The 12,314-nt window shown below is 50.4% G+C and overlaps 1 protein-coding gene across 6 annotated transcripts in view; it reads right to left on the bottom strand.

Annotated features, from left to right (window-relative positions):
* Positions 1–12,314, bottom strand: part of GFPT1 (glutamine--fructose-6-phosphate transaminase 1) — a 51,916-nt gene that overhangs the window by 5,885 nt on the left and 33,717 nt on the right. For 5 of the 6 annotated variants that reach the window (XM_087763080.1, XM_087763083.1, XM_087763085.1 and 2 more), the window contains exons 15-19: positions 11,762–11,876; positions 11,329–11,456; positions 10,414–10,581; positions 9,927–10,088; positions 5,008–9,309 (exon numbers count right to left, since the gene is read on the bottom strand). In XM_087763080.1, coding sequence (XP_087619206.1) covers positions 9,265–9,309; positions 9,927–10,088; positions 10,414–10,581; positions 11,329–11,456; positions 11,762–11,876 — 618 coding nt within the window. In that variant the 3' untranslated portion in view covers positions 5,008–9,264. Of the gene's footprint in view, positions 1–5,007; positions 9,310–9,926; positions 10,089–10,413; positions 10,582–11,328; positions 11,457–11,761; positions 11,877–12,314 lie in introns of those variants that run through there. The other variant, XM_087763081.1, reaches the window with a different exon arrangement.

Genomic DNA, 12,314 nt, shown 5'->3' on the forward strand with positions numbered 1-12,314 from the left:
GCTGGCAGCATCTGGAGGGGGTCAAGGGGCAGATGGCTTCAGTCCCTGCTGATCCCTACCCCAGCTCTTGTGTCCGTACGGCCCTGCAGCAAAAACTCCTTCCTAACCCCAGCTGCTCCGCTGGCAGGTGCCTTTCTGGGTTAGCTCACATCGGCCTCAAGACGCACTTGCCCCCTGCCTTACTTGGATGTGGTCCTGCAGGGACAGTCCTCGAGGCAATTAATTCACCCTACATTTTAAGCTCTGTCGTGAGCCCTTCCTGAAGGCCGTCTGCCAGTTCTGCCGGGGGGATGACGTGGCTGTTCTGTAGGCTTAAGTCTGACCTAGGGAGAGGAGGGGGATGAGGACTGCCATGCTCCTTTAGCGACATGACCAGCGAGGGGTGTAACACCCTTTCACTGGGCCACAGAAACCTGTGACTCCTCGCGGTGCGGGTCAGTGGGAGTTTTCCCTGTGTGCGTAATTCCCAGCGTTGTGCAACGCTGAAATTCCACCCAGGTTCCACCTGGCGATGGCTGGCGGCACAGTCTTGATGTTGCGTTACCGGGAGGTCACCCTCTGAACATGAACTTTCTGTCTTGGCCTGGGGCATGTGTGTCTTGAGTTTTCCCCCCTGGACCGGTTGCGACTGTTTGGATAGAAGAGAATTTTAATTTTCAGCAGTGTTTCTGGCTGGGCTTGGAAAAGCATGTCTTCCTGAGGATAGGAGATGCTGCAAAAAATCTGAGAAGGAATGTGAGTCCCTGCCACAGTTTACAGCAGAGCGGTCCAGCTGGTGACCACAGGGGCCGTTCTGTCTGTTCCGGTAGTGCTCTTGCACTGGTCTCGTGGTGGGGCTGCAAGTGCTGGAGAGGAGGTTTTGTAGCTCAAGCTGGGTTTTCCCAGGGCGGGTGTGGCAGTAGCCATATGCCGATAGCCCTGAAGGGTGGCTTGGGTTTTGAAACCAGCTACCAGGCACATCCTCGGGGTTTGCCAACGCGACGCAAGTCATCCTGTGCAGGGAGGCAGCATCTTGCCCAGTACTGGGTGCTAGAAAGCACCCGCTTGTGGGCTTGAGGAAGCCTTGTTCAAGTGGCAACTGGCATCAGAAGGGAGGAGAGGTGGCATCCCCTTCCTAGCAATGACCCACTGGTGCGTGTGGTGCCACCGAAGCGGAGAGGCTGCCGGAGCATGCCACCCTCCACAGCACTCTTGTGTCCCGTGCCCCGCTCTGCTGGGGACGCGGAGATCGGTCGAGGCGGAGCTGCCGGCCTGCTCCGGCTGGGAGGCTCCCGCGCATCCCCTGCCCCCAGAGACGCGCTCTCATCTAGCGGAGGTTCGTTAGGGCAGAGAGGGAGATGAGAGGAGCGGGGAGGTTTTGGCTATGTCCCATGCAGGTTTGCTGATTGCTCCCCTTAGCGGGAGCTGCAGCGTTGCTTTGGTACAGCCGAGGTGCGGGGTTTGCCTGTGCACGGTCGTTTTCTGCTTAATAAGGTCTTTGGGCACCCTCCTACCGCTCCAAAGCAGCTGGTGGGGCCCGCTGTGCGGCCACCCGTCCTGCGCGCCGTCTGAACGTGTCTCCCGATGCACGGGAGCCCTTGGGAACCTAACTGGCTTCTTAGCTCCGAGCTCGGTGGTACTGAGCGTCTCCAGCGCGTCTGAGCTCACCGCCGCTTTTAGGACCCTGCATTAAAGTAATGCTGCTGCTCGCTGTCCGGCCACAGGCTAGCAGCTTGTTTGTTTAAACTTGTTTCCATAGGAATTTGTAAGGACCATGGGAACATATTTTATTTGACCTAAACAATAAAGAATGAGACTGAGGAGGGGGGAGGGCGTCCCATCCTGTCTGATCTGTGGGCCTGATTTTTCTCTTAGGCTGGGTAACCTCTTCAGCACTGAATGGACCATCTTGGCAAGTCAGCTTGCTTTTTTTCTTCTCCTTTGTTTTTTCAAATGCCTGCAGTGTATTCCAATCAGCTGATAAATGCATGGAACTAGGTCAGAAATAGCCTCATTTTAAGCACACGGGGCAGCTTTTGGGTCAGGCTCGCAGTAGTTCAAAACCCAGTGATGCTCTCCTGTCTGATAAATGAAACGCCTAAGGCTGTGCAGGGCGACGCGGGCTCCCGGGGTGCTGTTCGTCCTCTGAGGGGAAGGCTGGGGTGGCCTCGGGGGCAGCGTGGGCGGAGATTGCGCAGGGAGCTGTAGCAGAGGTGGGAGATGAAGCCGAGCTGTTGCAGCGCGTTGCTTGTTGGATCTTCCAAGCTGTAGGAGCTGGAAACGCAGGGAGCCACAAATAGATGTAACAAACAGCAGCAAGGAGATGCTGGAAGAGCAGCCCAGCAAAGAGGGTGTGTGGGCAGCAGGGTAGGCAGCTACTCAACAGTGGAACTGGCCAGGATGCTCCGCTGAGATGAATTTCCATCCCCGTTCAGCGTTTTTTAGTGTTTCCCAGGGAGGCCCATCAGCTGCACTAAAGCTACGGCCCTTACATCCTCCTTGTCAAAGCCCTGAATGCCGAGGGGTGCTGCTGTGGCTCTGCACAGTGATGCTGTGGGGCTGGCGAAAGCCCCAGGAGCTCAACTGGGTAACGGTGTGCTGCCCTGAAGGCTCTGCGCTCTACTGCTGGTCTCTGCAAAGCGGGGGGAGTTCCTTCACCTTCCGTACCTTCACACCATTGCGATGACCGTGGCTGGCTGCTTTCTTAGGGGGGAAAATTAGAAAATAGCTTTTCCCGCTTTCTGAGATGGTGCAAGGAACGGTCGCTTTTCTCAAACCAAGCAGCGCAGCCCGTGAACGCCAGCCTGCCCTGGGCAGCAGATGAGGCTGCTGTGTAAGGATGGCTCCACGGCTCCTCGCTGTTTCTGTGAAAGAGCACCCTGGTAACTGGGAGCCAATTTCACAGGCAAAAACCCATCCCCTCCTTGGTCTGCCTGTGTCCAGCAAAAATGTTGCGGCGTACCATTTACTTTCCAAACCTGTTCACGTCCAAAAGGGGATCGGGGCAAGAATGGACTGCTGCTTCCCCACTGAGCATCTTACGGTGACCTGAGAACCAGCTTTTTTGGGGGGGGGCAGGTGGCATTTCTCCGATCCCAGGCGCTACGTGGGTGTTTTCTGTGCAAGCAGTTATTGTGCGGGACCGCAGGTGTGCTCTGCGGTGGGGAAAAACAGCTTACCAGGGAGCAAGAAGAGAACATGGTGTTGAATAAACACCATTCCCAGGGTCTTGGCTACGCGCAGCACTCCTGCAAGCAAGGGCGAGCGCTGCTTTAGAGCAGAAAAGGTTCATACAGGTAAATTAAAGAAATTTGCATGACTGCGTGCAGTCAGCAGCTTGAGGCTCAGCACTGAAGCCGTGCTGGAAGCCCCCGCGCCGGGGAAGCGTGTGAAGGGTCAATGTCAGGAAGCCGGTTGCTCTAGAGGGGCCTAGCTGCGCTTTGCAACAGGCAAACTATTATAATTTATTCAAACCAAATGCTTATGCCCTTCTGTAAATCCCACTTAGGAGCCTGTTTGTCTTCAAATGTCATGTTCCATCAGACCAGCTCTATGCGGGACTGGAGAGGTTCTGTGCAACGGGCCTGCAGGGCCTTTGCCCCTTGTCTTACTGCTGTTAGCCACGTCAGGATTTAAGGAAACGGCTGCAACCAGAGCTCAGGACCGACTTGCTAAGGACCCTGGATGTGACCCTTTGAAATTTGTCTTCTCACTGCCGTTTTTATTAGCTTAAATTAACCGCGCCGTATAATGTGTGTGCTTAGATGGCCCAGATGGAGAAATGAGCCCAATGACAGCCCTGGCAGCACCTCGTGGTTACCTGCTAGGGTGCAGCACCCTGGCTCTTCAGAGTGTGGTATTTGGAATGACTAAAGGGGGGTCCCCGTCCCCCGCCCGGCATGCCTGGAAACGCAGCCAGCTCCGCGGCAGCTGAGGAGAACCGCAACCCTCCGCTTCGCGGCGTCCAGCCTGCGAGCGGGCGTCTCGTGCTAAATGCGAGACTGAGGGGGCTGCGGCCCCGGAGTCACTTTGGGACGATTCCGCACGCAGCCAGCCTCCTGCGCGGACTCGTTGCGATATTCCCTGCTCCTGTAGTGTCCTGAGCAGGTGTGACCTGCAGCTATGACAATGAAGGCCTAAAGCTTTGAGCTGCTTAACCGCTTTTGTTTATGACTGTAATACAAGCTAGAACTGCTGTTTGGTTTTGCAGATTGGAGCAAGCAAAAGTGGAGCCTCTTGCTCCCAACATCTGCATAGGCACCGACTTTATTGTGACGCTAAGGACATATGTGCATTGTTTGAAGGCAGTAAGCCTTCAAAAGTAGCCTTGCAACCTTTTAATACTGGTACTTGTATAGGAAAGGTATTTGTGAGAGGAGCAAGCCTAAGCTGCTCACTTTATCTCGGAAAATAAATGATCGTGTTTGATGTTCCTCCCCTGGAGAGGTGAAGGTCCCTGAGGAAATCAATCCGTGAATGGCTCCGACGGGAGGAGGGGTGGAATTTCAGACAGTCTTTTGTCATTGTGGGTTTCGCTTACGAAGTTATCCCAGCATTTTTTAGACATGAACAATCTCTAAGCCCCCAGCTGTTGTCTTACAAGAATGTGCACTTAACTGTACTGTCTCAGCATCTGTGCCGTAGTGCTCCGCCGCTGGCTTTGCCGAGCGGCCTGTCTGCGCGGTACCCAAACCGGCTTCCTTCTTGGAAAAGAAACCATGAGTAATATTCACTAAACAGGGGTCGTGCATGGGCTGACTGCGAGCTTGTCTCGCCTGGTGCCAGAAAAGGGGTGGTTAAATGAGAAATCGAGGTACAGAAGGTAATACCGACTGTTGGGCCTTGGGGTACTTAATGGGCTTTCTTCTTGGTTAGCAGAGGTTGAAATATATTCTATCATCTCAGACATGAAAAAAAGGCTGGCCGGTTAGGAGAGAGGTGGGTTAAGCGCCACGTTTTTCTGCTTTGTCCATCCTGCCCTCACCTTTCACAGGGCTTACCTATTCTTAAATGGATTTAACTAAAGACCAGTAATGCCGTTTGTTTAATGTAGGGCACTTGATTTTATTCAAAGGGTGAGATACAAAAAAGTAAGCAAAAAGACAAAACCCAAATTATAAAACACTACAGACAAAAGTAAGACATCTTCTGCGTACAGCACACAACAGGAAACAAGATACAGACTGGTCCCCACAAACCAAGCCAGCTGGGTATGTACAAGCAGAGGCAGGTCGGTCTAGAAGGGAAGAATGGTGGTATTTGCCACTTCAAGTGTCTATTTACATAAACTGAATTGAAGGCAAATAGTTTCTTTCCTTTTATTCAAACCAAATACTTCTTTGTCTCTTCTTCCTGTTTCTGATGTAGAGGAGGGACTCCATGCTTTGAGGCAAGTCTGGTACATTCAGGTAGGATCTAAAATTAGCCACAGCTAAACACCGACATGCTACTTGAAGCACCGAATTTCAGCCCCTCCGTCCCTCCCTCCCACATGCTGCCGCCAGGCACCTACTCGTGGCGCCAAGGACTACCAGGGACGGCTAGAGAGGAGAAAAGCCTAGTTCTGCACTACGTGTGGGTCTTCCTCGTGCCTGTAGATGTTTCAGTCTGCAGCTTAACCAAACCTCGTGTGCCCAGGCTAACCTTGAGGCTCCGAGCTCAGCGCGATTACACGTCGTGTCATGGGCACGAGCTCCCTCCCGCTCGACTCGGAAACGGTCTGTGTGGACTTTTCAGGGCTGAGACTTCACAAACAGGGGTGCCGAGGCAGCTTTCTGGCTAGAAGGACGTCCCGCGTTAGTGGTACGCCATTCCCTGCAAGTCACTAAGACCACGCTAAAAGGGAGATGGCGTTTGCCATGTCAGTGGTGCACCCTGCAAGGACACGGCTGCCCGAACACTGGTCTGGGCTCTTTGTAAGAACATGCGCGCAGACCGTACTTACTGTCTACGGCCTTTCTTCAGCAGAGCTGGGAGGGAAAACCTCCCTGACAGAAGTATGTTCCACGTGCAGCTTGATTTCCTACTGCCTGTGGGATAACCTTACTAGCGGTGCGGAATTGGCTGAGATCTGTTAGGCAGAAACACCGCGTGCTGAGCCTGAAGTTCTCTGGTCTTTGGTAATTAAAAAAGCCTAAGCGCTACGGGCGTGTGCTTCCCTTTAAGCCTCTGCAGACACAGATGAGGAAAACAGTTACTGAAATCAAAATAAATTCTGACAGAAGTAGGCAGCAATAGGCAGCTGCTGTTCCAAATGGCAAAGGCCTTTATCTGTATTTACCTGTGGCTCAATTTTAGTGACAGGGCTACTGAATTTTTAAACACCTCAGTTAGGAAGGAGGGAGTTTTACTGGCTCAGTAAGCAAAACATTCATTTTGGAGAGCAGAAGATTGACTGGCTGTTAATAAATATCACAAGACATTCTAAAAGTTTTCTAAGGAAAAGAGAAACATCATCTGTTGATCAAACTGCAACACATCGAGACAAAATGAGGTAAGGAAAGCTAAGAGGAGTCCTTTATACGTTCTCACTTCACACAGGCATGGCAATTAACAACAACGAGATGCTTCACGGATTCCCTACCATGCTCATCAGAGAAATTCTTCATAGCAAGTGTGCTCCACAGCATTCTTTGATATCGAGCATCACAACATCCGACAGCCTAGTTGCAAGTAGCGACTACACCTCTGTTTTGGCAGGCAGAGCTTTATACGCTTCAGGCAGTTTGCTGGCAACTTGCAGAATGCCGGGGGCGAATACTACCTGACTTCTGACAATGAAGAATCTGTCATGAGTTTTAGTGCCTTAAATTACAAAGAATAAGGATTCGTCTCTCGCAGCATAAAACCGAATAGCTCAGCGATACCTGTACAGTTACACCCGACATGAGAGTGTCAGGCTTACGTTTCTAACTTAGACTCCTGTTCTTTGGTCCTCTTTGTATACAACTTACTTTCATAAATATTTAACAGCCTGCATTATCGAACTTTTACTGAATAGCAACTTGTATTTTAACAGGGATGGCTACCGCCCTGTTTGCTAGGAGACTCAGTAAGCTAGCGGACAATCATCTGTACAAGGCTAGATAAAAGCAGCGCTTGCTGCTCCTCTTCTGAATGGAACAGGAGAAAAAGAATCTTAAAATAATTCTCTTGCAGGGATCTTTCACATCAGCTCCCACGCTAGCGGGAACGCAGGATGTGATGCTGCAAGTCCTTGTGCTGGGGGGACGTGGGGGAGCCTGCCTTGGTTCCAGCCCTCCACCTGAAAGGTTCGCACAGTTTCTCGTCTCTTAAGGGAGCTGAGTGGGAGGAGGAGGAAGAGGAACCATCTTCAGATTGTTAGCACTGAACACGCGTTTTTTCCTTAAGGACGAGAATTGTCTTCAAATGAAGCAGGGAAGCCTACTGGTCGCGTTTAGGCAGAGGCAGGTAACTGTTGTGAGTCAGTGCCTCATAAGCAAGTACTGTATAAATAAAATGCCATAGTTACTACTTTGCTCTTAAACAGACACTGGCAGCACAGTGTGGAAATAAATTAATAGTCTGGATATGATGTATTAATACGTGTACATATATTGGTTCCAAGAAGCTGTTTCCAGGCACGCAGCATTTCATTCTCATACTAAAACTGAGCCTTGAGCCGATAGTGAATTGCAGTTGAGTAGTTACTGTGGTTTTGTATCAAGTACAACTGCTACAGACAGAGGCTTTGGAAACACCTCGGGCTGCGCAGTCGTCTTCGGGCAGGAGTCGGCCTGGATCGCGGCCACTGAGCGACAGCCTGGTGCCCTGCGCGAGGGGAGCGCGGTGTCACGGGCGGCGGGCAGTCCCCTCGCGCTGCGCTCCTTAAAGCAGCTCTTCGGGGGAAGTAAGTGGCCCGCAACGTTCACCGGCGCTTGGCAAGCGTTACTTTACGCCTTGTAGCGTGTTTTTCTTTTTATGGTGCGTGTGTACATCTAATTCAAAAGCCATCAAGCTGGTAGGAAATTCACCTTTTTGCATTAGAAAATACATCGCTAACTGCTCTTTAATGACTTCGAAAAAGTCCGTGTTAAGTCCTGACGGCGTATTTCCTGCATCATTTCTGAGTCTCTGCAAGCTTGTTCTAAAGCTATTACCAAGGCAGGTATTTCTGTCGTGTCTATTGAGCCTTTTTCATCCCCTCCAATTTTAAAGCAGCTGAATTTGCCCCAAGTCGCATACGAACTGCTCCTGACCCAACCAGAGCCCATGCTTTCATCACGGGACTTTGGCTAATGCAGCGAGCCTCAGAGAGGGAGCGTCAGTGTCCCTCTGCCGCAGAGGTACAAGGCAGACACTTTCCTCTACGCGTCCAGACTAGTAAGTGACCTGCAGCGCTGTACAGCCGGTTCCTTAGGCTGTGTTGATAGTGCCACAGTGCTCAGTTCTAGGGGAAAAAGCCTCAACACAGGAAGACTTCTACTTGTTTTAAAAAACAAAAAAATAAAACCCCCAAAACCAACAGCAACAACAAAACACCAGCACAAACCGAGCACTGTTCGTATTCCTCTCTTCCCCCCCTTTGGTAAGCATCCGCACCGAGTCAGACACCGCTTCCATCTACACTCGAAGGCGAGTCCCACCGTCTTCACGGGCCCAGCTACAGGTACGTGCTGGTGTCACGCAGTGCGTTGGGGCCCACCGAGCCTACGAGATTGTCGCTTGCTAGGTATTTGGCATAGATAAAATCCTTCTGAAGCAACATTACTTTCTTAGCACGTTTACCACGTGCCTAAAATTTAGGAGGTTGTGACAGTTGAATTCCCTTTCGTACATGAGGCAGAAATTGACCCCAAATGCTTGTTTACAGTTTCGTTCACTGTTAAAAAATCTGCACAAGCATGACCAGTAACAGCTCTTGTTCCAGTTGTATATTCTGGTGTCCTGCTTCGCTGCCTGAGCGCGTGACAGGTAATTCAGTCAATGGTTTCTCATCAACGAGTGGAATGAGCCACGCTGGCTAAGAAACAATGACGTTATCTGAAAGTGGAGGGCCCCTTACCTAGAAGACTCGGTAATCTTTAAAGAAAACCATTTAACATCTTTCATGGAAGTCTATTGTTCAAAAAAACCCAAAGCTATTGACATAGCATGTGGAATCAATTTGACAATCACTAATGTAATGGAATTACGGTGATCTTATACACAAACAATGATTTACCAAAATAAGATTTACCTAGGGGACTTTAAAATCGAGTTATTTTGGTACCAAAAAGAGTCTTTCATTTAATTCCCCTTTGCCCCTATGATTCAGATGATCTTTCACTCTACAGTTACGGACTTGGCCAGATTTCTTGGAAAATCAACCTGCAGAGAGGGAGGAGAAAGAACACGCTTGTGAGTATTTACACACTTTGTTTGTTTGTGTATAACTTTGTAACGTGTGGAACATTTGTTCCGCGTTTAAATTGAAAACGACTGAACACAGTTTTGTGTTAATTTAGGATAATCGGTGCAGAAAAAGTCCATAAACCTCAATTGTTCCGACTCCTCTGTCCAGAACTAAGGAGTTAGTCCCTTCGGTCTAGGCTGTTACAGTGCTCAGCTGATAAAGGTCAAGGCCAGCGTCTGTACCGAGATCAAACACCTGACGCAGACAGGCTCCGCCTGTCAGACACCCTTCTGCGGACTGTCACCTTCCTGTAGCTTCCTGCCAGCCCTCCAGGCACTGCACGCCCGTACCAGAAAGCAGACACAGGTCCAAACTCCAACTGCCCGAGACTCGGCCGAGCGCACCAGGCTGCCTTTGACTTTTGTTCACGAGCAGCTTCTGTAGTTGCCGGGTCTACCGTTTAACCGGGTCGCTCCGCTAGCTCAAGCAATGACAAGACAACCCCCACAGCCTTCCAGCGTCACCCAACGCATCTTTTCCAGCTCTGCAGACAGGGAACAGGAGTGCAGAAGGGAAGGAATGCTGTACTTACATCGTATCCTCTGAGAACCGCGAGGTGGAAAGCCAGAAGCTGAAGGGGGATGACGCTCAGGATCCCCTGCAGACAGTCCACTGAATGGGGAACTTTGATCGTTCTTTTATTGTTCTTAATTGTCTCGATGTCTTCCTTATCGCAAATCACGACAGGTCGCCCCTGCAACAAAGGGAAATGTTGAAAAACAGGTCTGGAAGGTTCTTTTCTCACTTCTGTCCAGAGCGCCAGGGGCAAGAACTTTTTACTTAATTTAGAACAAAACAGCTTCGCCTCCCCTGGGCGCCCCGTAGCACATTCCAAGGGGTAAACAAACCACGCCAGGCTTCTGCCACCTGCTGCAAAATCGCACTCGAAATGCCCAGGATATCTACTGAATTCACGTTTTAGGCAGTGACACCAAAGCAAATAGTTTGGGTGCCCTGTAAACTGCTTTTATATTAAAAGCAACACTTCTGATGCACTGTGAACTTTTCCAGGTACTTACTTGCCGTGCAATGACCTGCTGCAGAGCGTTCTGGCACTTGGCATACGTGTGGTCTCTCATGATGATCATGATAACGGGCATGAGTTTGTCCACCAGCGCGAGAGGGCCGTGCTTCAGCTCACCCGCCAGTATCCCTTCGGAGTGCATGTAGGTAATTTCTTTAATTTTCTAGATGGGGAAAAAAGACATTCATAAAGCTTTGGGCAACCTTTTGATTTTTTTTTTTTCAACCACCTCTGTGGCTTCTCCCACTTTCTTTCTAACTTTGTAAAAACGCGTTCTGGCTCTCCTCAGATCCTATACGTAGACAAGCCAGCCCGAAAACCTAGATCAAAGTAGCGCGTCTTGGCTGAGCTGCTCGCAGGCATCAACGCTTACAGTCCTAACACCAAATCCCGCCCCAGGCCTTATGATCTGCCATCAGCCAGCGTATCGGTCATCATGGTCTTGAACCGGGCAGGCAAACGCAAAGAGGTCGCGTTTGCATCTCAGTGGGTGACAGCACTTACGAAAACAGGAATCTCCTCAAAGATAAAAGCTGCAATATTCAGGTTTTTGAAAGTACGGGCTCAGTTTTGGATGCCGAGCGTTCCTGGAAATACCACCCCAACAGTTCAAAGAACTGATGTTACCAGGGTGCCCGGTCTGTCACAGTAAAGCATTCCCCGCGCGAATGCTGGAAATACACCCCGTCACGCGCTGTAGCCCGCAGCCGGTCCGTGCCCTGGGTATCTGCAAGTGGCAGTCCCGGCAGCGCTACAGCGAGCTGTAGCTATCTGACCCAGTGTCCGCCCACGCGCCATAGCTGTTCACTGCTTTTAAAACAACCTGCAGCCACGTGTCGTTTTCCGTGCTGCAATCTGAAGTCCATAGTGAAGCGTGTTTGAACCAGATTTAAATAAAGAGATCTCTTACCAAAGCTCCCTCCAGGCACGTAGCGTAATGGTAGCCACGTCCCATGATGAGAACAGACTTCTGATGGTATAGCTCTGTGGCGAGCTTCTGGATCTCATCATCCATACTCAGCACTTCTTTAATTAAGTCTGGAAGGAAAGAGAAGAATTCAAGTTGTGTGTGCTTCCGTGCTTGTGCCTCTCAAACTACACGTACTGTTTATACTTCATATACACGCACAGCAGTAACTTGCATAAAAACTGGACTCAGTGTTTAATAGTACAATTTAGTGAAGACGTTGGAGAGAACGTGGTTGCAAAAGGTGCTGCCAGTACCCACGATGCACCTATCTGATCCCCTCGGTCTTTCAAAAGCAAAGTTCAGGCACTGCTGAAGTTCGTCTGTGCTACCCAGTTTCGCTTGGCAAGACGCAATAAAGGCAGCGGTTTCCTACCTGGCAGTCCCTTTAGACCACGCATGATCTCCTTGCGCCTCTCCTGCATAGAAATTCTGTCATCGCACATCATCAGAGCAAACATCACCAGAGACACAAACTGGCTGGTATAGGCCTGATAAGAGGGGAGAGGGGGAGAGAGAGAAAACGCGCCATTGAGACAGTAACCGAACGTTGTCACCTGCTACGTAAAATCCTTAGAGCAGCTGTTGGCTGCACTCTTAACGGGGGACCAAAGGGCGGCTTTCGTTCAGTTAGGCAGCAAAGATGAACAGGAAATTCACAGGGCAAATCTCATTTGCGCAAACCTCAAGCGGAGGCGCGCAATGGCACAACCTCCTTATGCTCCAAGAGATCAAGATACAACGAGCAAAATGGAATATTTCTAAGATTTCCTGGCAACTGTTAAATCCTGTTTTGTAACCATACTTGTGTCCTTCTTTACTGCAAGTAAATGCTGAAAACACTGAAGACAAGCAGACCCGCCGACAGGAGATGTACAGCGGAAGCCCACCACTAGCAGCCGGACATCCCAACAGGACCGCCAGCTGAA

Source organism: Nipponia nippon, unplaced genomic scaffold (genome assembly GCF_047370975.1).
Source record: "Nipponia nippon isolate SJK-2023a ecotype South Korea unplaced genomic scaffold, ASM4737097v1 scaffold_27, whole genome shotgun sequence".
NCBI classification, from domain to species: Eukaryota; Metazoa; Chordata; class Aves; order Pelecaniformes; family Threskiornithidae; genus Nipponia; species Nipponia nippon.